The sequence below is a fragment of the Raphanus sativus genome, chromosome 4, assembly GCF_000801105.2.
Source record: "Raphanus sativus cultivar WK10039 chromosome 4, ASM80110v3, whole genome shotgun sequence".
Classification (NCBI taxonomy): Eukaryota; Viridiplantae; Streptophyta; class Magnoliopsida; order Brassicales; family Brassicaceae; genus Raphanus; species Raphanus sativus.
Genome location: NC_079514.1, coordinates 48,225,295 through 48,253,258, shown reverse-complemented (window position 1 = coordinate 48,253,258; position 27,964 = coordinate 48,225,295). Strand labels below are relative to the sequence as shown.

The window sequence follows — 27,964 nt, the reverse complement described above, 5'->3', positions numbered from 1 at the left end:
AACTGATTGAATATTAATTAGATTATACACCTTGCATTTTCTTCTACTCTCAATTTGAGGAAGCACCGGTTTACTATATATATATATATACAATTCTAATCTCAATCGAATAAATCATTCAGCTTTAAAACATTTTTTATATTTTAACAATACATACTGTAATTTTTTATTTTTTATTTTAATTTCATCCTGCATGTATAATCCTAGTACTAATTATTATCCGTGTCTTGCGCTATATTGCAATTTTCGTAGAAAGGAGGGTATATAAAAGAAGAAAGACGTTGGACGTATATGAGAGGACAGAGGAGACTTTAACTATAACAACTAATCGTCCTTGGATATCTATGACGTGAGGGAAAAGATAGACCGCAGCATATTTAATATTAGTAATGGGAATGTTAATAAACGATGTGGACACGCTATATTTTACTCGGACGTAGACTAAAAACCCAGCTTCCTGCTCAGCTTCCTTGTCTAAAAATTTAGAAAATAAAAACGTTTGGATATACGAGAGCGAAGACTTAAGCGTAGACTCAATTACTCTCAATTACTCAAGCGGCGATGGTGGTTGGAACGGAGAACATGGAGGCGGTATCGGCTGATAAAGGTGGCGAGATACTGAAGCCACGTACGGACAAGAGAGAATATCGAAGGATTGTTCTAAAGAACTCTCTTGAGGTGTTGTTAATCAGCGATCCAGAGACTGACAAGGTAAGATCGATTCATGTTCTTGTTTTACTGCTTAAAGAACAAACACACAAAAAAATGAGGTTCATTGTCTGTGTACGTGCTCTTAGTGTGCTGCTTCAATGAACGTTAGCGTCGGATCGTTCTCTGACCCCGAAGGACTGGATGGGCTAGCTCATTTCCTTGGTACGTTAAATGCTTTTCTTCGTATAAAGATTCAATCAATATGATAGAATTTGCAGAATGAGATTGCAGAAAATAGATTATAATTCAATTTATCATAAGAAACTTTAATAGGTTTTGGTTACAAGTAAACAGAAAAATTCATTTGAAACTGGGTTATAAAAGAGGTTAGAAGTGGTTAGCCATGTTTTAAGTGAATATTTTTTTTTTTTCAAACTGTTTCATTGCTCGTTGCTTTCATTCTAACATCTAATAAATAATCTATATAGACAGTTATTTATCTACTCTTTCATGTAAAAAAAAGCAGTTGATTTTTAATGTTGGTGATATTGTCTAGAGCATATGCTGTTTTATGCAAGTGAAAAATATCCAGAGGAAGATAGTTACTCCAAGTACATCTCTGAGGTACCTAATATTGTTCTTCTCCAGCTCTTAAATACAATCTTGATCATTGTTTGGTGTTCTTGCTTCAGTGTCTTCTCCAGCTCTGAAAATGGGATATGCTTATTGGAATTATTTATTATTATTTTTTCTGTAGCATGGAGGAAGTAGAAATGCTTATACATCCCGTGAAAACACAAACTACCATTTCGATATCAACACAGACTGTTTTGATGAGGCTTTGGACAGGTAAAACTTACATTTGTTTTTTATTTTTCCGTTTTGCGTACTACTACTCACATAGTTGGAATCTTCTTATGTTTTCCTTATTATTTACTAATCAGGTTTGCACAGTTTTTTATCAAACCACTGATGTCGGCTGATGCCACCATGAGGGAGATTAACGCTGTCGACTCTGGTTAACTTCTTGATTTTCTTGATAACGACTTTCATGCTACAATTTGTATTCTAACGAGTTCTCTGTAATGCAGAGCATCAGAAAAACTTGTTGTCTGATTCTCGGCGATTTGATCAGGTATCCATTTAGTTATTAATTAGCACTGATCTTCCTGATTATCTATGGAAAGGAAAGAGCATAAGAATGAACAATGAGATTTTTCTTTCAACTTGTAATAGTACTTAATTATAAGAATGAACAATGAGACTCTTAAGTGTTTTGTATTCCTTTTTCGTTCACACAGTTAAAGAAGCATCTAAGTAGATAAGACCATCCATATCACAAATTTAGCACAGGTACATGTCCGACCTATTCTTAATTGTTGTGTTAACTATTCTCCTAAGAAAGCGATATGTTTTCTTAGGGAACATGAAGACTCTTCATGTATGGCCCGAAGCAAAAGGAATAGATACAAGGAGTGAACTTGTTAAGTTCTATGACAAGCACTATTCCGCCAGTATCATGCAGCTGGTTGTTTATGGAAAGGGTAGAAGTTAAAGCTAACCCAGACCTCAAGTTTCTTTAATTTATGATTTAAAAAAAGTAGTAACATATTGTACATCTTTTTGCTCTGTATGTCTTCAGAAAACCTTGATAAAACTCAATGTCTAGTGGAAGAGATATTCCAGGAAATTCTAAACACCAACAAGAGTATCCCTGTATTTCCTGGTCAGCCGTGTACTCCGGACCATTTACAGGTTTTCTTTTTTATTTCAGATTTAAGATTTATTTCAGCTACCATAATGATTCTTACATGATGATGGTGCTTTTCATTGGTTATAGGTCCTTGTGAAGGCTGTGCCTATAAAGCAGGGTCACAAGCTTACTGTTTCATGGCCTGTAACACCTAGCATCCATCATTATGAAGAAGCACCATGCAGCTACCTTGGTCATCTAATTGGTCATAAAGGCGAAGGAAGTTTGTTTCATGCGTTAAAAACCTTAGGTAGGTTTACTTTGATACCAAACTGATAAATATTTTAGTACATATTCTATCCGAAATAGGTAATAAACTGACAGAAAGTTCTAGTGTTCAGCTTTTTGTTTTTGATTCTCAAAATGAAATCCTACCATCTCTTGGAGGATAAGCTATTGCTGCTAATAACCAAGATAAATCTTGAAGATGGGTTGTATCCTCTTTATATAGTAGTCTTTCTTATGGTTTTCCTAATACTTGCAGGTTGGGCAACTGGACTGCATGCCGGTGAAGTAGACTTGACTATGGAGTCTTCTTTCTTCAATGTTTCAGTTGATCTTACTGATGCTGGACATGGTAGGTATTTGTATTTTTCCTTGTTTTATATTAGATATTTCTACAAAAATTAGGAACAACTTTTGAATAGATGCTACCACTTTGCTTGGTATTTTTAGTCAGTACCTGATACTATCTGGATTTGGTTTCGACTTTGTGTCTTGCTTGGTTAACAGAGCATATGCAAGATGTTTTAGGGTTGTTGTTCAGACACATTAAGCATTTACAACAGTCTGGTGTTTCCCAGTGGATTTTTGATGAGGTATTGGTATAGTTAATCTTGCTAATACTCCTATTGATTCAGTGTCCTTAAAAGAGTTTGATACATTTTTATATTTTTCTGTTGTTGAAGCTATCTGCTATTTGTGAGGCAGAATTTCATTATCAAGCCAAAAGAGACCCATTTTCTTATGCAATGGCTATTTCCAGAAACATGAAGGTAACAATATCTTCTTAGTTGTTCAATGACTTCTCATTCTTTTGGCATTATTTAAGCTTCTTATATCTCTAGTTCTGCTTGATATATGTGTGGCCTCTATAGTAAACAAAAATGTTATATTTCCTTTTGCAAATCTGCTTTAGATATACCCAACCAAGCACTGGCTCGTTGGATCATCACTACCTTCAAGATTTAATCCAGATATTGTACAAAAGGTTCTAAATGAGCTTTCTCCAAGCAATGTTAGGTAAGTCTCTGTTGTCGGAATGCTTCTTCCACAAGCAAAAATGACTTAGCGTTTTATTTCGCCGGTTTTAGTTAAGCAGAGCTTAGACCTGAAGGATTATATTAGAATTACATTCAAGCATTGTAAATCCGAAGGCTAGTCGTGTTGCAGAATCTAATGCCATTATATTTGTAGAATCTTTTGGAGATCAAAGAAATTTGAAGGACAAACTGACAAGACTGAGCCATGGTACAACACTGCTTATTCTCTTGAGAATATTACCGAATTCACCATTCAGGTTGGCTTTTGATATATCAGTCTCTTTCCTGTGCTCAAATTTGTTGTTTGTTTGATTGAATATTTTACTACTACTACGGAGAAAGTAGTTCAATCTAGACATGTGCTTAACAATTACAGGAATGGAAGCAGTCTGCCCCTGATGTAAAGCTGCATCTACCAGTACCTAATGTCTTTATTCCTACAGATTTTTCACTAAAGGATATTAAAGATGAGGTTTAGTTTCCTCACTCTAGCTAGTTACATACTACAAATGTCTTGTAAAGTTTTTATGTATGAAGCAGTTTCGTGTTGTAACTAATATCTGGAGCAGGACATCTTTCCTGTTTTGTTGAGAAAGACATCATTCTCAAGAACGTGGTACAAGCCTGATACAAAGTTCTTCATACCGAAGGCCTATGTTAAGATATATTTCAACTGCCCCCTTGCAAACACTTCTCCTGATGCTTTAGTGCTTTCAAATATTTTTGTTTGGTTGCTGGTGGACTGTTTGAATGAATATGGTAAGATTGACAGATAGACCTTCTAGTTTAATTTTTTAACAAGGATTAGATTCTGATAGGCTCTTCAAAGAGCGGATTAATTTTTTGTTTTATATTTTTTTAGAAATTTAATTTTTATATTTGTTTTTTCTTTAAATCATATTTGTGTTTTTATAATCAAATTTGAGTATAAATTTTAATAAAAATCTATTCTAATTAATTTTATTTTACAATAGAAAAATAATAATTGGATATAATCTTTCTCAACTGGTCGTGATCTTTTTTTCAATATTGTTGATAAATTTATGAGCCTTCTAGTTTTTTGTTTACATCATGAAAAGTCAAAACTATGTTTCAGCTTATTATGCTCGGTCTGCTGGTCTTAACTATGGATTAAGTCTTTCAGACAATGGTTTTGAGGTGTGTTTATAAAATTATTCTGATGTTTCCTTGTCCTTTGCTTAATAAGATTCATGTTTGACAACATTGTTTCTCATTTTCTAGCTCTATCTTGCTGGCTTTAACCATAAATTGAGGATCTTGTTGGAAGCTATCATGCAAAAGATAGCAAAATTCGAAGTTAAACCTGACAGGTTTTATGTTATCAAGGTAAGATGTCCCACATCGTGTAAACATGGTGTTTCTGGGCAATATATATATATGTGTATGGGTAATCTTCCATTCTTGAGCTAGTTTTTGGGTGTGAGTTAGGCCAATCACTGATATGGTATCAGAGTCCATGGTTAAAACTTATGTAGCCTATAAAAATGGCACATCCTGATGTGGTATGTCCGAGATGTTGGGCTTGGACTGTTTCCGTTGGACCGTTTCCCACTCACATCTCGAGAGGGGCTACTAGATGTCCCACATCGTGTAAACATGGTGTCTTTGGGCAATATATATGTGTATGGATAATCCTCCACTCTTGAGCTAGCTTTTGGATGTGAGTTAGGCTCATCACTAATAGCCTTTGTTAATAAACCTTGTCTCTCTTTTTATATTACCACTTTAAAGTTTCCTTACTGCATGATGCATCCAATAAACCTTGTTACCATGTTCATTGAATCCATGTTTTGCTTCCCTATCTTGTTATAGGAAACAATCACCAAGGCATACCAAAATATCAAATTCCAACAACCATATGAGCAAGGAATGATTTACTGCTCAATGGTTTTACAAGATCGGACTTGGCCTTGGACAGAGCAACTAGATGCTCTTACTCATTTGGAAGCTGAAGACTTAGTGAACTTTGTTCCCATGTTATTATCAAGGACATTTGTTGAGTGCTACATAGCAGGTACCAATCTTAATCTGTTGTATGATTCTTTGGTCTCTTATCCTTTTGTTTGTACTTTCTTGTACACATTGTGGTGTCAATTATATAACTAGACAACTCTTTTTCAGGAAATGTTGAAAAGAATGACGCTGAATCCATGGTCGAGCATATTGAAGATGTTCTATTTAACGACCCAAAACCTATTTCTCGTCCGATATTTCCATCCCAGACCATGACAAATAGGGTTGTAGAGCTGGGAACAAGAATGAAGTACTTCTGTCATCAAGAAGGCTCAAACCCTAGTGATGAAAACTCGGCCTTAGTGCATTATATTCAGGTATTGTTAGTCTTTGAACAAAGTGATATCATCAGCAAGTTCTTGCATGTTTTACAAAGCCTTAAAAATTCTTTGTTATGAACAGGTTCATCATGATTTTTTTTTTTAGGTTCATCAAGATGAATTTGCAATGAATAGTAAACTTCAGCTTTTCCGTCTCATCGCAAAGCAGGCCACTTTTCACCAGCTTAGAACGGTGGAACAGCTTGGTTACATCACTTCACTTTCTCAGAGGTGTGCATTGATATCATTTGAATAATATCGCTGAGTTATTATGTTATATGTGTAACCACATTTTCTGTAACACAGCAACCACTCTGGTGTCTATGGTTTGCAGTTCATTATCCAGTCTTCAGTTAAGGTACCAACTTATCTTGCCTCTCTGCCACTTAGACTTTGTAAAGTTAATGCATATGTATTTACCTGCCTTTTGAGTTTACCGTTATTAGGATCCTGGACATATTGATTCAAGGGTGCAGTCACTACTCAAGGATCTTGAGAATAAACTTCACAAGATAAGCGATGAGGAATTCAAGGTGAGATGTCCCAACCAGATATTATATAGATTACATTTGGCTTTGTGCCTTTTTTTAAGAGAAACATTGTGGTAAAAAGAGGCAGCCTACACTACAAGACTTTAACTTACATGCTTTCTATCAGAGTAATGTAACAGCTTTGGTAGACATGAAGCTTGAGAAACACAAGAACTTGAATGAGGAATCTTCTTTTTATTGGAGAGAGATTAAAAACGGGACGTTCAAGTTCAACCGCAAAGATGAAGAGGTAATAGACATTAGCTGCTCTGAATTAAGAACCTTTTGGCTTCCATAACGCCAAATTTGTTAGTCTTGAAGCCATTAACACAGCTTCTTGAGGGTTTTGTTTTCTGGTTAGGTGGCTGCACTAAGAGAGCTAGAGAAGACAGAATTGATAGAGTTCTTTGACACATACATAAAAGTTGATGCACCAAAGAAGAAATCGATGAGCATATGCGTTTATGGAAGCCAACATTTGAAGGAGATGGCACCTGACAAAGACAAAGTTGCATCACCATTCATAGAAATCGAAGACATTGTTGGTTTCAGAAACTCCCAACCTCTTTACGGGTCGTTGAAAGGATGAAGCCACTGAAACTCTGAGGAGGTCCAAAACTCTTTGCAAAGATATGCATGAACAAAACACTCATATACCAAAACAATAGTATTGTATACATTTAAATTTTTATCAACCTGTTTGTAAACAAAACAGTCTTTATCATCTATCATTCAAAAACAGAGTTTGAGTATCGTTTCGTTTTAATACAAAACAAAACATCTACTCATCATAGATCATAACTTCCTTGTGTTAATATAATTATATTGTCTTCTGTCGTTTCGTTTTAATACAAAACAGCACATGTATCATCAATTCATCATAGCACATAACTTACACTTGTGTATGTTAAAGATTCGGCAGCATATAAACATGATGCTGACTCTATTATATAAAATCGGCAAATAATTGTTAGCCCCAGAAAAAAAAATCAAGAAACACAAGGAGAACAAATAAAATTATAATCGAATTCTCATTAACATCCAATAATTTTTTTGGAATCCAGAGATTGTTAAAGTGTATCACAAAACCTCATAAGAACATTTTTTTGCAATAATAAAACAATAGAAAAGAAAAAGAAAAATAAATTAATATCAAAACATTGGCTCATCAAATCTCTTCTTCAACCAAAAAGTTATAATATTCTATATTATTAATATATACTAAACTATGCCAAACTAACAAAACGATCTCACGACCAGCTCAAGTAGAACTTAAGAAAAAATATACTTGTTAATTAAATAAATCTAGTACATTCTACGAGGATATCACATAATATTTATAACATAGTTACAAATTTCTATTTTTTGTAAAAAGAAAATATTTAAATCTTTATTAAATTGTTTAAAACTCTAACAAAAACCTCTGGACCGACTCTACCACCTTTAAACAAATCAACGGTGGTGTTGCCATCTGCCACATGCGCTAAATTTTGGGACTGGACTGTGGCTGTCAGAGGCGGACATAAAAAGGTGTTACAGATGACACAAGTTAAATTATATGAAAAAAAAATATAAGCTAAGTTAAGTAAGTTACTCTGGCTAATTTGGTTAAAGTAGGAAAGTTTGACATCCCATACTTAGGTTGGAAGCTCCAAAATGTTTTATTCCTTGTGATTCTTTTTAGGACTTATTTGTGTAATAGCCATATTTTGAACACAAATTAGGTAAGTAACATTGATTTTGACATAATGCAATGTTTGACATTTAAGCTTCAAATTGTCCGGTTTTGTCCTTGACTTTAACAAGTTTCCAGTTACAAATGAGAAGTTAAATGACGTCGCTCTTTTTTCTGTGGCTCTAAACAATTACATAACAACATAGCGTGTGTTCCATCCATATTTAACACATATGATGTAACGATGAATAAAGTTACATACATTACTATTCTACGTATCAAATAGTATTGCTATTATATATAGCAAATAATATAGATCATGATATACATACTTCGCAAATAACAACCTCAAACTTATATAAACTAAACTATATCAATAAATTACTAAACCCTATATGGAAATATAAACCCAAATCCAAATATCAAATATGAAAATAAGAATACTAGTATTAATTGGTAAGCTACAATATGTGATAGTAAACTGTATAATATAGAAAACAAATTACAAGAAATTGCAGTTCCATTCCACGTACAGTAGAATAGAACCAGGAAAAAATATAGTTGCAATCAAAAGAGCATCTCAATAATTTCTCAACTTTTGAAATGTCTAAGATTAAATGATAGTAGTTAATGATTTCCCCAATTTTAGTCCCAATTTTTCAGAAACTAAACCTAATCCAATAATTACTAAATCCTAAATGAAAATATAAACCCTAATCCAAATATTAAATAGTAGTATGAATTCAGAAGTTAAAGTGATATTAAACTGTCTATTGTAAAACATGAATGTAAATAAGATGTATTTCCATTTTATGTGAATCAAATAGAATAGAAATGGTTAAATGTACTTTTACATAGACACGATTATACTATTATTGACTTCTCGTCTTGCAGGAGTGAATGCCACAGTCTACCCACCTTGCTGACCATCTTGCCTATCCAATTCACAAGGTACATGACCTTCACTTGAGTCTACCGCCACTTGAGATCCTTCTTAACCTTAACATCATATGCTTTAACTCCACCATTCCATGTGTTGTGCTTAAATAGATAATCATCACCAATTAATGCAACCATGTTTTCGACAGTGTCATCTTGCTTGTCTTTCAACTCACTGTACAAAAACTCTCTCCAAGATCGTCACGAAATAGAACAGAGGAATGAAACAGCACGTTATTAGTATCTAGAACCAAGATTTTCCATCTTAAATAACACATGTTCAGATAGTATAGAATTTATCTATATGGAACGGAACAAATGTTGATTTTGGAAAAAAACAAAATAGAGGAATGGAATGGCGAACTTCGTCCCTAAGAAAACATATACGGCAACGAGGCCATAGATTTACCAAAAGATTACCTTAGTTTCGACTATATCGCAAATGAGAAATAAGACAGCATCAGATGAAGAGAATTGAAGGTAAAATAAAAAAAAAATGTACCATAAATTAGAGATCTGAGATGAATCAACGATGGAAATCGGAATAAATACATATTCACAATATTCTCCGCGGTAACTGTAACGCCATTCATGAGATACAGATTCACACTATTCTCCGCTGTAACTGTAACGTCGTCGTCTGGCTGACAATTTCAGAAGAATAGTAAAACGCTTACTTGCAACCAGTGAGGAAGAAGAAAAATTGATTAATCCAACAGAGGTGACGATGGACCACGTCTTTCTCTTAGAATCAGTAGTTATTAATTTAGATTATACTTGTTTTGTAGGTTTTACCGGTAGAATGAAAGGGTAGAATTGCAATATTATACAAAAGACACATTGTGTATCGTTATATTAGGGAAATTAGCTATCTCATGAATTATGCTTTTTTTCTTGGCTATACAGCCCAATTTCCCTTCTTTTTATTACTTCTTTCATAACAGATTTTTTTTTAATTTTAATCAAAGTCTGACACAGCTAATACAAATTTCTAGGTTCGTCACTGGTGGCCGTTGAAATAATAGCCAAAAGTAGATCCCCTATATATTAATCCTGCAACATTACAACATGTTTTGTAGCCACGTGTCATCACTAGGATGATTCTCAGAAATCCTTAGAAAAATATGTTGGTCCATATAAATATATATTATACTTTTTATTAAACTAATTATCATATTAATTAATAGTCTTAAATTCTTTCCTTAAATAAAATTTACGCAAGTTTATTTCCTTAAATAAAAGCTACGAAATTACCTAATATAATTAACGTATATATGATAATTAATGATTACAAATCAAAAATATTTGATAAAAAAATTTGTATCCTCTACATTTTATTTTAATTATTATTATCAAAAAAATCACTTAAACTTATTTTAAAAAATAGATTTTTCATATATGTTATATTTTGAATTTTTTAAAACGTCTATAAATTACCAAAAATTGTAAGATGTTATTAAGATGATATTTTTTAGAATAGAACATGATCCGAAACGAAATATTTCGGATATCGAATATATCGAAACCAGATTTATATACTTAAATATATTAAATTTTTTTAGAATTTAATATCTAAAAGAATATTAAAAATATATAAAATGTTATTAAGTTGTCCAAAATGCTTGAAAATATTTACAAATATTTAAAAATACATGATTAAAATAGTTAAATGATATTCAAAATACCAATACTTCAAATATCTATTGATTTCTTATCCGAATATTGAAGCTAACCAAATTTTATGTTAAGTTTAAGTATTTTAACTTGCATTATACACATTTATATGTTATAAATAATTTTTTTATTTTTATATTTTGAGAAATTTAAAGTATATACGAATTTTTTTTTTTAAATAAAATGAGTTATCTGAGTCCAAATCCAAACCGAACCCGCAGATCCGAACCGGACCGAACTCACAAAAAATCAAAATATAACTGAACCGAACCAAACTAAACTGAACCAAATGGTATCCGAATGTCCATCCCAAATCAAATATAAAAAAATCTTGATAACAAGATGCATTCTAATTGTAATATTTCAATACAACATATTTTAAAAAACTCATCCCGCGCATGGCGCGGATTATCATCTAGTTCTAATAATATTATCCTTGTCTTGCTCTAGATTAGTGGAAATATAAAAGAAGAAAGACGTTGGACGTATACGAGAGAAGACTTTAACTTATATGACGTGAGGGCAAAGATAGACCGTTGATATTTTAGTCGGACGTAGACTACAAAACCCACTAGCCATTTTCTTCTCAGCTGCCTTCTTAAAGTTTATTATAAGAAAGACCGTTGGAACATACAAGAGCCAAGACCTCAGCGTAGACTCAACTACTCCAAGTAATCAAAAGGCGATGGTGGTTGGAACGGAGAACATGGCGGCGGATAAAGGTGGCGAGATACTGAAGCCACGTACGGACAAGAGAGAATATCGGAGGATTGTTCTAAAAAATTCTCTTACAGTGTTGTTAATTAGCGATCCAGAGACTGACAAGGTAAGATCGATTCATGTTAGAGTTTTACTGCTTAAAAGAACAATAAAATGAAGATTCATCGTCTGTGTACGTGGGTGCTCTTAGTGTGCTGCTTCAATGAACGTTAGCGTTGGATCGTTCTCGGACCCTGAAGGACTGGATGGTCTAGCTCATTTCCTTGGTACGTTTCTTCATAGCAAGATTTCAATCACTAAGCTGAGTCGGTCTTTATATATTCATGAAAATCAAAAGTTGAGTTTTAATGTTGAATATTTGATAGTCATGGAAAAATAATATATGATTTTATTTTTGTGGGATGTCAAGAGCATATGCTGTTTTATGCAAGTGAAAAATATCCAGAGGAAGATAGTTACTCCAAGTACATCACAGAGGTAATAATGGAATTATGTTTCAGGTTCTTGCGTATATCTTCTCCAGCTCCGAAAATAAGATATCTTATTGAATTTATGATGTATTTTGTAGCATGGAGGGAGCACAAATGCTTATACATCCAGTGAAGATACAAACTACCATTTCGATATCAACACAGACTGTTTTGATGAGGCTTTAGACAGGTAGACTTAAACTTGTGTATAAGCTGCTCTTATCTGCTTTCCCTTTCTGCAGAGTTGCATTTTTATGTTTTCTTGTTATTTCCTAACCAGGTTTGCACAGTTCTTTATCAAACCACTTATGTCGGCTGATGCCACCATGAGGGAGATCAATGCTGTCGACTCTGGTTAGCTTCTTGACTTTCTCGATAGCATTCATGTTGCAGTTTGTATTCTTACGTGTACTCTGTCTCATCCAGAGCATCAGCAAAACATGTTGTCTGATTCTCGACGTTTGCGTCAGGTATTTTTTCATGCTCTGCAAGAAAACAACTAGCTTAATTGTATCCATTTAGTAATTACCACTGAAGAATTCATTTTACCGATTATCTATGGAAAGGTGTTGAGATTTGTTAAGTCATATGTCCAACTCTTTATTATCCCATTATTACGATATTGTCCGCTTTGAACCTTATATATAGGCTAATTCGCATGAATTTACTTTTGATTTCATACTAATAGAGTTGAATTTCTCTTTATATATTAGACATTCTTTGTCTAATTATCTAATGTATGATTTAGTTTGATATTTCATATTATCCCCTTCAAACTAATGATCACATTCATCTCGTGTCATACAACTGAATTTCAAGATCTTTTGACTTTATCTCTATCACAAATACCTCTCAATCATAACTCGAAGGGTTTCATTCATATCTCGAAGGGTATTTTGGTTTTTTTACAGATTTTTCGTCAACAGCTCTGAATAAGATTTGTTAAATCCATGTTCAACTCTTTATTATCCGATTAGTACGATATTGTCCACTTTAGACTTTAGAAACTGGCTCACATGGATTTATTTTTGGTTTCCTTTCCAAAAAGCCTCATACTAATATAGTTGGACTTCTCTTTATATATTAGATACTCATTGTCTAATTATCCAATGTAAGACTTAGTTTGATATTTCACAAAAGGAACATAGAAATGAACAATGAAATTTTTCTTTGAACTTGTAGTACTCATATCTAAAAAGCCAAGCATAAACCGAAAGGTCTGTTGATGACTTGATGTATATCTAGCATCTAACTCGAAAGTTTTGTCTTCCTTTTTTCGTCATACAGTTAAAGAAGCATCTAAGTAGAGAAGAACATCCATATCACAAATTTAGCACCGGTACATGTCCAACCTATTCTTATTTGTTGTGTCAACTATTCTGCTAAGAACGTGATATGTTTTCTTAGGGAACATGGATACTCTTCACGTACGGCCGGAAGCAAAAGGAATTGATACAAGGAGTGAACTTATTAAGTTCTATGACAAGCACTATTCTGCCAGTATCATGCATCTGGTTGTTTATGGCAAGGGTAGGTGTTGAAGCTAACCCAAAAAATCAAGTTTAAACTCTGATAACAAAAGTATTAACATATATAACCACTCTACATCTCTCTGCTCTTGATGTTTTCAGAAAACCTTGATAAAACTCAAGGTCTAGTGGAAGAAACGTTCCAGGAAATTCCAAACACCAACAAGAGTATCCCTATATTTCCTGGCCAGCCTTGTAGTTTGGACCATTTGCAGGTTTTATATTCTGTCTTTCAGATTAAGCATTTATTTCAGCAACAGTAATTATTGTTTCTTACTTAGTACTTTGGTGTGGTTTTAGGTTCTTGTGAAGTCTGTACCTATAAGGCAGGGTCACAAGCTTACTGTTTCGTGGCCTATTGCACCTAGCATCCATCATTATGAAGAAGCCCCATGCAGGTACCTTGGTCAACTAATTGGTCATGAAGGCGAAGGGAGTTTGTATCATGAGTTAAAAACATTAGGTAAGTTTACTTTGGGGGCAAACTAATAAATTTTTTAGCACATTCTATTCAAAAGAGGTAACAAACTCAAAACAGTTATAGTTTTCAGCTGCTTATTTTTTTAATTTTCAAATTGAAATCTTACCATTTTCTGGAGGGTAAGCTATTGCTGCTAATAGCCAAGATAAAACTTAAAGATGGGTTTGTCTCGTCTACATCTTGTAGTCTTTGTTAACACTTCCCTAATACTTGCACAGGTTGGGCAACTGGACTATATGCCGGTGAAGCAGACTGGACTATGGAGTATTCTTTCTTCAATGTATCAGTAGATCTTACAGATGCTGGCCATGGTAGGTTTTTGTATTCTTCCTTGTTCTATTTTTATATTTCTACAAAGAATTGGAACAGCTTTGTTATGTTAGTTTACTTTTGTTTCATTCAAAAAAACTTTGTTATGTTTAATAGATGCTACCGGTGTGCTTGATTTTGTCTGGGAATTGGTTTTGATTTTGTATCTTGCTTGGTTAACAGAGCATATGCAAGATATTTTAGGGTTATTGTTCAGATACATTAAGCATTTACAAGAGTCTGGTGTTTCCCAGTGGATCTTTGATGAGGTATTGGTATAATTAACCTTGTTAGGATTCTTGTTGATACATTACCCTTAAAGAGCTTGATACATGTTTATATTCTATTCTTGTTGAAGCTCTCTGCTATTTGTGAGGCAAAATTTCATTATCAAGCCAAAATAAACCCAATTTCTTATGCAGTGGCTATCTCTTCAAACATGACGGTAATAGTATATCTCCTCATAGTTTTGATATCATTAAGCTTCTTATATATCTATTTCTGCCTGATATATGTGTGGCTTATATCGAACAAAAAGTAGAGTATATGTTTACCTCTCTTACAATTTCATTAAGCACTACTAAACCAAACACACCTCGTGGCTAAACATTTATGTTCCTTTTCAAACATTGCTTCAGATATACCCAACCAAGCATTGGCTCGTTGGATCATCATTACCTTCGAAATTTAATCCAGCTATTATACAAAAAGTTCTAAACGATCTTTCTCGAAGCAATGTTAGGTGAGTCTCTGTTGTTGGAATGCATCTTCTACAAGCAAAAAATAACCTAGTGTATTCTTTAAGCAGCCATTAAGGTCTGAATGTGCTGTGTTAGAATTTACATTCTGCCAAGTTAGCTAGTCGTGTCGCAGAATCTAATGCCATTATATTTGTAGAATCTTTTGGAGATCAAAGAAATTTGAAGGACAAACTGACAAGACTGAGCCATGGTACAACACTGCTTATTCTTTTGAGAATATAAACGAATTCACCATTCAGGTCGGCTTTTGATATATTATTTTCCTTGTATGCTCAAATTATTACTATGGAGGAAGTAGTTCAATTTTGATATGTGCTTAACAATTACAGGAATGGGTGCAGTCTGCCCCTGATGTAAAGCTGCATCTACCAGTACCTAATGTCTTTATTCCTACAGATTTTTCACTCAAGGATGTTAAAGATAAGGTTCATTTGCATCACTCTAGTTACATATTACAAACGTCAAATAATGTTTTAAAGTATGAAGCAATTTCATATTGTGTAACTAATTTCTGGAGCAGGACCTTTTTCCTGTTTTGTTGAGAAAGACATCATTCTCAAGATTGTGGTACAAGCCTGATACAAAGTTCTTCAAACCGAAGGCATATGTTAAGATATATTTCAACTGCCCCTTTGCAAACACTTCTCCTGATGCTGTAGTTCTTTCAAATATTTTTGTTTGGTTGCTGGTGGACTGTTTGAATGAATATGGTAAGATTGACAGATAGACCTTCTAGTTTAATTGTTTTAACAAGAATAAAGTTATGACCTTTCTAGTTTTTTTTTATATCATGAAAATTCAAAACTATCAGGTTATTATGCTCGGGCTGCTGGTCTTAACTATGGATTAAGTCTTTCGGGCAATGGTTTTGAGGTGTGTTTATAAAATTATTCTGATGTGTCCTTGTGCTTTGCTTAATAAGTTTCATGTTTGACAACATTGTTTCTCATTTTCTAGCTCTATCTTGCTGGCTTTAACCATAAATTGAGGATCTTGTTGGAAGCTATCATGCAAAAGATAGCAAAATTCGAAGTTAAACCTGACAGGTTTTCTGTTATCAAGGTAGCTTTTGTTAATAAACATTGTCTCTCTTTTTACATTACCACTTTAAAGTTTCCTCACTGCATGCTGCATCCAATAAGCCTTGTTACCATGTTCATTGAATCCATGTTTTCTGCTTCCCTATCTTGTTATAGGAAACAATCACCAAGGCATACCAAAATATCAAATTCCAACAACCATATGATCAAGGAATGAGCTACTGCTCAATGGTTTTACAAGATCGCACTTGGCCTTGGACAGAGAAACTAGATGCTCTTACTCATTTGGAAGCTGAAGACTTAGTGAACTTTGTTCCCATGATGTTATCAAGGACATTTGTTGAGTGCTACATAGCAGGTACCAATCTTAATATGCTGTATGATTCTTTGGTCTCTTATCCTTTTGTTTGTACTTTCTTGTACACATTGTGGTGTCAATTATATAACTAGACAACTCTTTTTCAGGAAATGTTGAAAAGAATGACGCTCAATCCATGGTCAAGCATATTGAAGATGTTCTATTTAACGACCCAAAACCTATTTCTCGTCCGATATTTCCATCCCAGACCATGACAAATAGGGTTGTAGAGCTGGGAACAGGAATGAAGTACTTCTATCATCAAGAAGGCTCAAACCCTAGTGATGAAAACTCGGCCCTAGTGCATTATATTCAGGTATAGTTAATCTTCAAACAAAGTGATATCATCAGCAAGTTCTTGCATGTCTTATAAAGCTTCTCTTGTAGATCTTGATACTTAAAAACTCTTTGTTACGAACAGGTTCATCAAGATGAATTTGCAAAGAATAGTAAACTTCAGCTTTTCCGTCTCATCGCAAAGCAGGCCACATTTCACCAGCTTAGAACGGTGGAACAGCTTGGTTACATCACTTCACTTTCTCAGAGGTGTGCATTGATTTCATTGAATAATATCGCTGAGTTATTATGTTATATGTCTAACCACATTTTCTGTAACACAGCAACCACTCTGGTGTCTATGGCGTGCAGTTTATTGTCCAGTCTTCAGTTAAGGTACCAACGTTTCTTGCTTCTCTGGCACTCAGATTTTGTATAGTTAAGGCGTATGTCCTTAGTTTCCTTTTTGAGTTCATCTTCAATAGGGTCCTGGACATATTGATTCAAGGGTTGAGTCACTTCTCAAGGATCTTGAGAGTAAACTTTACAAGATGAGCGATGAGGAATTCAAGGTGAGATATCCAAACCAGATACTATATTATTTGCTTAAGAAAACATTGTGGTACAAAGAAGTGAAATGACTTTCTTCTCAGGGCAATGTAACAGCTTTGATAGACATGAAGCTTGAGAAACACAAGAACTTGAACGAGGAATCTTTGTTTTATTGGCGAGAGATTAAAAACGGGACATTCAAGTTCAACCGTAAAGATGAAGAGGTAACATACTTTAGCTGCTCTTAAATGAGATCCTCTGACTTACATAACGCCAAATTTGTTAGTCTACCAACAAAGACATGAAGCCATTAACACAGCTTCTTGGGGGTTGTTTTGTTGTTAGGTGGCTGCACTAAGAGAGCTGAAGAAGGAAGAACTGATAGATTTCTTTGACGAATACATAAAAGTTGACGCACCAAAGAAGAAGTCGATGAGTATATGCGTTTATGGAAGCCATCATTTGAAGGAAATGGCAGCTGACAAAGACAAAGTAATTGCATCACCACTCATAGAAATCGAAGACATTGTGGGTTTCAGAAAGTCTCAACCACTTTATGGGTCGTTGAACGGATGGAGCCAGCTGAAACTCTGAGGTCCACTCTTTGCAAAGATATGCATGAACAAAAACAATCATACCAAAAATAAAAATGTATACATGTGAATCATTATTCATCTGATTGTAAACAAAAACAGAGTCTTTGTCATCTATCATTGAAAAACTAGTCTTTATCATCTACCATTGAAAATAATCTTGTAAAGAACATAACTTACCCTTGTCTATAAATACAAATGTGTCATTATAATTATTTTGTTGGGTTTTACTAGTTCAGCATGTTAAAGATTCGAACAGCTTATAAACATGTTATTGCACTCTATTATGCAATATTGTTAAACATCAAGAAACATAATAGAACAAAGAAAATAATAATCAAATTCTCATTAACATCCAATATATTTTTTGTAATCCAGAGATTGTTACATTTTTTTGCAATAATAAAACAACAGAAAAAGAAAAAGAAAAAGAAAAAGAAAAAAATATCAAAACATTGGCTCATCAAATCTCTTCTTCAACCAAAAAAGTTATAATATTCTATATTAGTTATAATTTTTTTTGTGATAAATCAATCAAACAACAGAGAATAACAAGAGATCTCTGGCATCTTCATACCCTTGACCTTGAGAAGGCTTGAGACCGCAACCAGCAGCAGCCCCGGATCCTCCTAGCTCACCAACCATCCCGGTAGAATCTTGACCCGACCCACCCAAAACTCCACCACCTCCGATTAAATCGGTGACACCATGTTGGTGATGGCTGTCGGAAGGAGGATGGTAATAGAGACGCGCCGTCTGAGGACAGTGAGAATGAAACCTCGCCGCTATTCTCACGCCTGCATCCAACATCTCCGTGTATTTCCCCATTCTTGAATGATCTTTCTTTTATTCTATTTTTTTTATTTTTCTTGTTCTCTTTCTCGTGAAGAGAGAGAAGAGATGGAGACAAATGATGATGAAGATTTCTTGTTCATGTCGCGTCGAATTTATAGGTTGTAGGAAAAGCGAACGAAGTATCCGCTATCTTTATTCTATTTCATATGTGCCCCTAAAGTTTGTTTTTATTTCGTTTTTCTGTTATTTTTATTTTACCACCATTAGCTAATGCAATTAACTACTTCGGGTTTAATTAGTTGTCTTTAGAAGATTTCACATAAACTGAAAACAGTTAAATATTTAACTTTATTTATATTTTACTATCAAATTTATTATTTTCACATTTTTGATTTAAAATGTAAATTAAATTAATAAAAAATTATATGTAATAAAAATTGTTGTATATGTTTAATTTGAAATGGTAAGAATATTCATATTAGATTAAATTAATTTTAGATTATGATATATATATACAATAATACTTTCAAATACCAGATAAGTATTATATTATTAGGGTACTAAATATCAATTTCTTGGAAAAATTTGGGACTGCAAATATATTTACAAAGTATAGGGTCGGAATTAGGAGAAACTGAAATATTATTCTGAGATGTAAAATTGACATTTTTTTTTGTTTTAAAGGAATTGGTTTAGCTCCAGACCACCTCAAGTTTGAGTAATAGAATGGTCTTACGAAAAAAAAAGAACCGGTTTAGCGTTACTTGACAGCTTCCTTCCCAACTTTTTTATTTGTTACTAGTTAGCAAATTTGTTCCACGTTTCTATAGGAAATTAATAGTTGACAAAATGGTCTTTTGACTATGGCAAAACCGCATTAAGTGGCTTGAAAAGTAAGCGTTTACTTAAATGATTCTCGATGGATGGACTAATATCAACGACTTTCTGGACTTGCTTTTAAGACATTTGGACTTCAAATCAGTAACGTACGGTTTTTGAATTGAATTAACAATAAATATGACATGCTTCCGCTATCAACTTATATATAAACTCTTACAATAAAATATACTATTGTCAACAGATTTTTACGTGTGTCTATTGGTTGTTAGGTCCCTAGTTTAAAATTTTAGGTCAATGTAGCTGATTTTTTTTTAAATGCATAAAGATATACTTTGCTTCATTATCATGACACTTTAAGCATTCAATTAGTTTACTCTTGTCTAAAATATGAAATTTAAAATTAATATTTTCTCTGTATCATTCTAAGCGGATTTTAAAGTTTTTGCACGAAATTAAAAAATACAATTTTTTATGTAATTTATTTTGCTTACATAAAATAGCATTAAATAAAACAAATTCAACCAATAAAAAATATAGTATTTTATAATTGGTTACAAATTTTAAATGACATTAAATTTGGTCGAATAGTGAAATTATTACTTATTATAAAACAAAAAAAAAAAAATTTAAACACCTCTAAATTTGATATGGAGAGTGTATAAGGGAATTTAGCGTGTCCCCATTTGTTTCTTTAAGTAGGTAAATCAATTTGATACTTATGATTTATACTCACTTGCCAACTTAGTTGATGATTTGCTCATTATTAATGAGATCTAAAATAAACTTCTTGCATATCACATTTACTAGATTTATCACCAAAGAAAGTTAAGCGGAATTTATAAAACTAGTCATTAACCAAACTTGGCTCTAATTTCTTTTACTTATTTATGGGTATGTAGAGACATTTATAGATGTGTCGTTCTAGGCCATTTATCTCTCTATATATATATATATATATACTAGATGATAATACGAGTTCATACGAGTGAATTTTTTATAATAATTTTGACAAATAAAGGTATTAACCATTTAAAATGTTTTAAGTTTTACATCTTTTGGATTTTACTAAAGCTATTAATTACTAAACAAAATACTTTTATTTTGAGAAAAGTCTAGGTGATAAATTTCATTATGTTGAAAAAAACAAGTTAAAGTATCATATCAACAGATTTTTTTGTGACTTGTTAAGGGTGTAGAGGTCTAATATGTTTTTCGTATTGTAAATTTTTCATTTAGACTAAATTTTTCAAAGACAAATTTTCATAAATAAAGGTATTAACCATACAAAATGTTGAAAACAAACTAAGCTAAAGCATACTGTCCATAGAAATAACCATACAAAATGTTGAAAACAAATCAAACTAAAGCATCATGTCCATAGAATTTTCTATGTTTTGTTAGAGGTGTAGAGGTTTAATATGTTTTTTCGTATTGTAAAATTTTCACTTAGACAAAAAATTTCAAAGGCTAATTTTCACAAATAAAGGTATTAACCATACAAAATGTTTTAAGCTTACAAATTTTGGATTTTACTAAAGATATTAATTACAAAAAAAATATTTTAATTTTTAAAAAGTCTAGGTGATAAATTTCAGTATGTTGAAAACAAACCAAGCTAAAAATATCCTTTCCATAGAATTTTCTATGGTTAGTTAGAGGTGTAGAGGTTTAATATGTTTTTTCGTATTGCAAAATTTTCACTAATACTAAAATTTTCAAAGATTAATTTTCACAAATAAAGGTATTAACCATACAAATTGTTTTAAACTTGCACATTTTAGATTTTACTACAGCTATTAATTACTAAAGAAAATAATTTTATTTTGAAAAAATTCTAGGTGGTAAATTTCAGTATGTTGACAACAAACCAAGCTAAAGCATCATGTCCATAGAATTTTCAGTGGTCCGTTAGAGGTGCAAAGGTTTAATATGTTTTTTTATTGTAAATTTTTCACTTAAACTAAATATTTTAAAGACTAATTTTCACAAATAAAGGTATTAACCATACAAAATGGTGAAAACAAATCAAGCAAAAGCATTCTATCCATAGAATTTTTTTGTGGTCCCTTAAAGGTGTAGATGTTTAATATTTATTTTCGTATTGTAAATTTTTCACTTAGGCTAAATTTTTCAATGACTAATTGTAACAAATAAAGGTATTAACCATTCAAAATGTTTTAAGCTTACACATTTTGGATTTTATATGTTTTTCGTATTGTAAATTTTCACTTAGATTAAATTTTTTAAAGACTAATTTTCACAAATAAAGGTATTAACCATATAAAATGTTGAAAACAAACCAAGCTGAAGCATCAATCCATAGAAATGTTTTTCACAAATAAAAGTATTAACCATAAAATTGTTTTATAATTACACATTTTAGATTTTACTAAAGCTATTAATTACTAAACAAAATAATTTGAAAAAAGGTCTAGGTGATAAATTTCAGTATGTTGAAAACAAACCAAGCTAAAACAGTATGTCCATATAATTCGACGTGGTCCGTTAGAGGTTTAGAGGTTTAAATTTTTTTCGTATTTTAAAATATTTCACTTAGACTAAATTTTTCAAAAACTATTTTTCACAAATAAAGGTATTAACCATATAAAATGTTTTAAGTTTACAAACTTTGGATTATTACGAGACAAAATATTTTTATTTTGAAAAACAATCTAGAAGATAAATTTAAGTATGTTGTAAACAAACCAAGCTAAAGCATCATATCTAAATAATTTTCTTTGGTCGGTAAGAGGTGTAGAGGTGTAATATGTTTTTCATATCGTAAATTTTTCACTTAGATTAAATTTTTCAAAGACTAATTTTCATAAATAAAGGTATTAACCATATAAAATGTTTTAAGCTTACACATTTTGGATTTTACTAAAGCTACTACTTACTAAACAAAATATTTTTATTTTGAAAAAATTCTAGGTGATATTTTAAAAACAAACCAAGCTAAAGCATTTTGTCCATAGAATTTTATTTGGTCCGTTAATGGTGTAGAGTTTTAATATAGTTTTGGTATTGTATATTTTTTACTTAGACTAAATTTTTCAAAAAAATAATTTTCACAAATAAAGGTATTAACCATATAAAATGTTTTAATCTTACACATTTTGGATTTTACTATTAATTATTAAACAAAATATTTTATTTTTAAAAAAATGTCTAGGAATAAATTTCGGTATGTTGAAAACAAACCAAGCTATAGCATCACGTTCATAGAATATTTTGTGGTCGTTAGAGGTGTATGTTTTTCGTATTGTTAATTTTTCACGTAGACTAAAATTTTCAAAGACTAATTTTCACAAATAAAAGTATTAACCATACACAATGTTTTAGGTTACACATTTTGGATTTTATTAAAGCTATTAATTACTAAAAAATATTTTTATTTTGAAAAAAAAATCTAGGTGATAAATTTCAGTATGTTGAAAACAAACCAAGATAAAGCATCTTGTCCATAGAATTTTCTGTGGTCCATTAGAAGTGTAGAAGTTTAATATGTTTTTTCGTATTGTAAAATTTTCACTTAGACTAAATATTTCAAAAACTAATTTTCAAAAATAAAAGTATTTTAACAATACAAATGTTTTAAGCTTTCATAAATTTTGGATTTTACTAAAGTTATTAATTACTAATAAAATATTTTTATTTTAAAAAAAAATCTAGGAGATAATTTTTAGTATGTTGAAAACAAACCAAACTAAAGCATCTTGTCCATATATAATTTTTGTGGTCCGTTAGAAGTTAGCGGTCTAATATGTTTTTTTACAAGATATGACCGTGTAATTACACGTAAGACAAAATATTACCGTTGTGGTTAATTCCCTCTTTGTTTTTAAATCATAATCTCCTCGTGTTTCACTCGTACATATATTTTCTCCACGAAAGAGGTTGAAGAAGAAAACCGATAGATGATTCATGTTTTCACTGTGCTGAAAAACAGCCCAACTCAAAACCATATTTGTCGTCAACAGTCGCAATTTCCCTTCTCCGCTCTCTCTCCTCTCATCAGAAACTCTTCGTCACGGTTCTGTTCTCTGATACCAACCATCTCTTACTCCTCCTCGATTTTGAAACTAGATTTTTTCTTCATCGATTTCATTCAACTGGATCTCTTTATATTGTGTTGAGGTCAAGGGAAGATGATGATGTTAGGATTGGTGGTTCAAAAAGGATCTATAGCCTTGCAGTGGATTCCACTAAGTCGTGCATAAGATACAGAGAATCCGTTTGTTTCACCGCTCGTCGACGTATCTACAGCTGTGGAGCACAAGATGAAGAGAACATAGGTAACCCTAGATTTTCCTATTTTGATTTTTAGGGGTGTGTTTTTGTAAATCGATCGAGATTGATTGATGACGATTGTGTAACAATGCGTCTCGTGGACCCCATGCTGCCTCTGCAGAGCATGGATTCTAAATTTTCACATGTGAACCCTCACTGACTTCCCCAAATAGGTTATCGGTACACTTGGTGGGTTGTTATAGATTTATCGAAAGCACTAAGGAGGAAGCTTCAAGGTGAAGACTGTGATTCATCCTATATGTGTTCAGATGAGCAACACTTGTTTCTCACTTGTGTCCGAGTCTGATGATGGTGAGTTCCCTCAATTTATTTATAATAATTGTTGTTTCTTCTCGAGCAAAGCTCTGCCGAATGTATGATAGAGAGGAGGATCCTAGTGCTTTAGGAAATGAATGTACACGTATACTTGAGAGGTGGAGAGTTTCATTTAGTCGAAGAGGACGTGTTTCAGACGTTTAATGAGCAGTTGCGAAGTTGTTAGGAGTTTTTTACAAAGAGAAACAGAGGAGAAGCAGAGGCGAGAATAAAAGGAAGAAGAGAAGATCATTTCTATTCATTCAGAAAAGTCTGTGTGTGTGTGTTGTTTCTTCTTCATCTTTCTCTGTGTACATTGGGATTTATCCTTTCAAAGTTCTAGAGTTGTTTCTACTTGTACACTATTGGCTTTGGTGAGGTCGATTCTTTGTATTCTACATTGAATAGAGTAATTCATTCTACATTGATTCATACGATTTACTGTAACACTTAGTCACTAACGTATATAAAAAGGTGAAACTGATCGTGATTACAGGCCTTCGACACGTTAAAATCAGTCAACATCTTCATAAGTTAGGTGTTCCTTGAGATAGAGACTAAAATTGCTTAGCAAAGTTTTTCTGAGTTCTTCTTTGTTTGTCTATTGGAGCCAATTTTTTCTTTACAAAGCACAACTAAAGTTTTATTTCTATCTCTGTTTGTAACTTTGATATATTTAGCGAATCATAGCTTCTAGCATCCCATCTCGTCGATCTGTTGACTGAGACTCTCAATGCTTTAACTGCAAAACCGAGACTCAAATGGAAATCAAGGTGTTCCAAGACAAAAAGAACTGAATTCTTTAGCCGCGTTCAATTCTTCACCATCATTAAATATACGTCCACAAAACCAGGGTTTGTGGTCTGGTGGTGATTAATTTGAAGGCAAAAAGCCCGATATGATGAAGCCACCAGGATTCGAGTCCTTGCCACTGAAAAATTAACATTTCGGCATCGCTAGAAACACAAGACCAACACGTAGTAACACAGGACTAACATGGACTACTTATGTAGGCCACAATAACTCTGTATAATTCAAAAAAAAAATATATATATATATATATACACACGTCCACGAAAACCAGGATTGACAAGTCAAAAGTCATAGAAGGAAACAGTTTTGGCTGCTCTCACAAGTTCTCACTAGTGAGAAGAATCTCACCGGTGAGAAGAAGAAATGACCTGATAACAGCCCAAAAATGACAAACATGGTGATCCAGCAATTCAGATATAGTAAGAACAAAGAAGCGATTTCCATTGTGCTTCTTGAGAAAAAAATTTCCTTCTGGGTTTTTTCTTATTGTTTTGGTTTTTCAGAAAAAAATGTTCCTTCATGGCGGGTTGGTTTGATTCTTCATACTCTTACCATAGTGATGTGTTATTGTAATCATTGATCGGTGTTTTTTTTTCTTGTGGGTCAGGGTAGTTATCTGGTTGTGATTAATGAATTCTTTAATTTCTATTTTACATTATTTGATTATTTTGATGAGTTATTTTCATTCTAGAGCAGTTTTGAGTTATTCATTATACTCTAGAGCAGTTATGGCTCTTTAGACACTTTATTCTAACTTTACTTCTCTTCTTCTAACTTATTCTCTTTTTTTCTAACTAAGTGGGCTCATTCATCATTTCATCTTTATTTCTCTTCTCTTTCCTTCTCATAATTTTTTCTCAATTTTGTTTAGCATTTTTTTCAATAGTCACCAAATTAGACTTTTTTCACGGCACCAAACCACCACTCTCTATTCTTATTTGAAGTCTCATATGAAGCCATAATAAATGAAAATTTTGAGATCCAGAAATTGAACTCGAGATCTTCTTGTTGCTGCTTCAGTCGTCGTCGACGAATCACTTCCGGATCATTCTGTTGCGCTTATCTTCGTCGTCGTGGTCATCTGGAGTCGTTGGGAGTTTGCCGACTATGGTGTTTTGGTTCAATTCGACTATTGAATCTGGAGAATAAAAAAAATGATAACTTTCTGGATTTAGAAATTTGAAATAGAGGTTCAATCTAAATTTCTATAAGGTTGAGATATAATAAACATGGAAAATGAAAACAAAACTGATGAATAAGGTGAAAATAATGGTTGGCGGCTGTACAGAGAAATTGCAGAAAACCCTAATTGGTTTAGGAACAAGATGATAAAATTACGAAAAATTCCACTTAGTACAATTATGTGTACATCGATTTCTTGTGTACATGTGTGCATATTTACATATGTACATATGTCTATTATTAAAACAATGTAAATATGCAATGATTCACATGTATACCTGCTAGATTTGTTACATAAGTGGTAAGTTTAAATATTTGAACGGTATGTGTTAATACATTTGCAATTTTTAACATTTGAATGGTTAAATATCATCGTGTACACAAAAAAAATCATTGTCCACATGTACAATGTTTTACAGAAAAGGACATGTACATTGATTCACTCGTACACTAAATTATGATATTTGATGATTTTGACAAAGAACCGACTATTCAAAGTGTACACATAGTTTTCACTCGCAAACGTTTGACATATATAATGTTAAATGATAGTTACATGTACACATATATACTGCTATACGACTTATATGTGTACACAATGTGAGGTGTACATGTGTACACGTAAGTGAATCAAAAGAATATTAGTTGTATGTGAAATATGAACAATGCATCAATGTTTGTGGTGAATGAAAATTTTGTGTAGAAGATTCTTTGTAATTTGAGAAGTCTTTGTTTATACATGTATCAAGCTATCAATGTATCAAGGTATTTACATGTATGAAGCTATACATGTATCAAAGTATATGCATGTACAACACAATTCATCTTAAAGCACTGGAGTACACTATCCACATGTACACCAAGATTCAATATCCACATGTACATTAGAGTTAGATGTCCACATGTACACTGGAGTCTGTTACATGTACACGAGAAACATTCTTGGTGCATTCCTTGCCTTAAACTCTTCCTTCTTGAATAAGGAGATCCGACTGAGTCACCACCAAGTTACTCTAGTATCTTCATGAAATGAAGATAAGAACACTTGGAACCGATTGAGATAAGGAGATCATTGGTGCATTTCTTGGATAAGGAGATCCAACTGAGTCACCATCTAGTCTTCCTTCGTGGTGAGGAGATCCAATATCTATCATACCATTCTTCTTGAAACGAAGATAAGAAAATTTTGATACATGTTTTTTTCAAAAAAAGTTCCGAAGAAACAAGATCAATTTCACAAAATAATTTGAAGAAGAAAGAGAAATATGAGTGTGTACACCTTCGTGTACACATGTACACCTCATTCTTTTGATTCACTTACGTCTACACATGTACACCTCACATTATGTACACAGTCAAGTCGTATAGCAGTATATATATGTACATGTAACTATATGTAGTTTGATATTTTTTTTAACAAGTAACCACCAGTTTATCTTATGTGTATAACTTATTCACATATATTAGTTTATTTTGAATGTACACGTGTATATGTCAAAAGCGTACACAAAATAACATGTGTACATTAAATAAGGTGTACACCAACATCGGAGATGCACCTTCACAGATCTCAAAAGATAGATCGAGTGATGGAGAAAAAGATTTCATAAAAAAAAATTTGAGAAAAGAAATTTAAAAATCAGATTTGAATTTTCTAAAAGAATAGAGAATAAAAAAAAAGGAAAGATGAGAGAAAGACATGGGAAAAAAGAAGATAATGAAAGAGAAAACATGGTCCACTAGTAGTCATTTGATTTCAACTAGTAAACGTAATGAGAACATAAGAAAATTAAGAAGAAGTG

The 27,964-nt window shown here is 32.6% G+C and overlaps 3 protein-coding genes and 1 long non-coding RNA gene across 5 annotated transcripts; 3 read left to right on the top strand and 1 right to left on the bottom strand.

The window, feature by feature from the left end:
* Positions 1-1,625: 1,625 nt before the first annotated feature.
* LOC108829671 (insulin-degrading enzyme-like 2) lies at positions 1,626-7,300 on the top strand. The gene is made up of 22 exons (XM_057009454.1): positions 1,626-1,669; positions 1,743-1,786; positions 1,953-2,004; positions 2,073-2,195; positions 2,294-2,406; positions 2,492-2,654; positions 2,889-2,981; positions 3,137-3,222; positions 3,313-3,399; positions 3,543-3,646; positions 3,821-3,923; positions 4,043-4,138; positions 4,236-4,425; positions 4,763-4,824; positions 4,909-5,013; positions 5,500-5,701; positions 5,809-6,017; positions 6,127-6,251; positions 6,327-6,378; positions 6,467-6,553; positions 6,678-6,800; positions 6,912-7,300. Exons 4-22 carry the CDS (start codon positions 2,078-2,080, stop codon positions 7,137-7,139), a joined length of 2,346 nt encoding a protein of 781 aa, XP_056865434.1. The 5' UTR covers positions 1,626-1,669; positions 1,743-1,786; positions 1,953-2,004; positions 2,073-2,077; the 3' UTR covers positions 7,140-7,300.
* Positions 7,301-11,431: 4,131 nt separating this feature from the next.
* Positions 11,432-18,142, top strand: LOC130511796 (insulin-degrading enzyme-like 2). Of its 2 annotated transcripts, XM_057009452.1 has the most exons (26): positions 11,432-11,664; positions 11,749-11,824; positions 11,968-12,035; positions 12,127-12,218; positions 12,309-12,382; positions 12,455-12,498; positions 13,316-13,367; positions 13,436-13,558; positions 13,660-13,772; positions 13,858-14,020; positions 14,257-14,349; positions 14,531-14,616; positions 14,706-14,792; positions 14,986-15,089; positions 15,245-15,347; positions 15,438-15,533; positions 15,629-15,818; positions 15,920-15,981; positions 16,066-16,170; positions 16,305-16,506; positions 16,614-16,822; positions 16,928-17,052; positions 17,127-17,178; positions 17,268-17,354; positions 17,436-17,558; positions 17,680-18,142. In XM_057009452.1, exons 1-26 carry the CDS (start codon positions 11,524-11,526, stop codon positions 17,926-17,928), a joined length of 2,919 nt encoding a protein of 972 aa, XP_056865432.1. In that variant the 5' UTR covers positions 11,432-11,523; the 3' UTR covers positions 17,929-18,142. The 2 variants fall into 2 exon arrangements, with proteins under 2 accessions (XP_056865432.1, XP_056865433.1); XM_057009453.1 differs by lacking the exons at positions 11,432-11,664; positions 11,749-11,824; positions 11,968-12,035 and having other exon boundaries at positions 12,319-12,382.
* A 112-nt stretch (positions 18,143-18,254) lies between these two features.
* LOC130511797 (uncharacterized) lies at positions 18,255-18,914 on the bottom strand. The gene has a single exon (XM_057009455.1). The coding sequence runs from the start codon at positions 18,753-18,755 to the stop codon at positions 18,462-18,464; it is 294 nt and encodes a 97-aa protein (XP_056865435.1). The 5' UTR covers positions 18,756-18,914; the 3' UTR covers positions 18,255-18,461.
* A 4,532-nt stretch (positions 18,915-23,446) lies between these two features.
* Positions 23,447-24,599, top strand: LOC130511124 (uncharacterized). The gene is made up of 2 exons (XR_008944876.1): positions 23,447-23,857; positions 23,974-24,599. It is a non-coding gene; the product is annotated as an uncharacterized LOC130511124 (long non-coding RNA).
* Positions 24,600-27,964: the final 3,365 nt, after the last annotated feature.

Bases quoted from the DNA above. Each gene is read 5' to 3' on its own strand.
- LOC130511796 (XM_057009452.1), top strand. From the start codon at position 11,524: ATGGTGGTTGGAACGGAGAACATGGCGGCGGATAAAGGTGGCGAGATA. The intron at 11,825-11,967 runs GTACGTTTCTTC...TGGGATGTCAAG, and splicing joins TGGTCTAGCTCATTTCCTTG to AGCATATGCTGTTTTATGCA. The intron at 15,982-16,065 runs GTGTGTTTATAA...CTCATTTTCTAG, and splicing joins TTTCGGGCAATGGTTTTGAG to CTCTATCTTGCTGGCTTTAA.
- LOC108829671 (XM_057009454.1), top strand. From the start codon at position 2,078: ATGAAGACTCTTCATGTATGGCCCGAAGCAAAAGGAATAGATACAAGG. The intron at 4,825-4,908 runs GTGTGTTTATAA...CTCATTTTCTAG, and splicing joins TTTCAGACAATGGTTTTGAG to CTCTATCTTGCTGGCTTTAA. The intron at 5,014-5,499 runs GTAAGATGTCCC...ATCTTGTTATAG, and splicing joins ACAGGTTTTATGTTATCAAG to GAAACAATCACCAAGGCATA.
- LOC130511797 (XM_057009455.1), bottom strand. From the start codon at position 18,755: ATGGGGAAATACACGGAGATGTTGGATGCAGGCGTGAGAATAGCGGCG.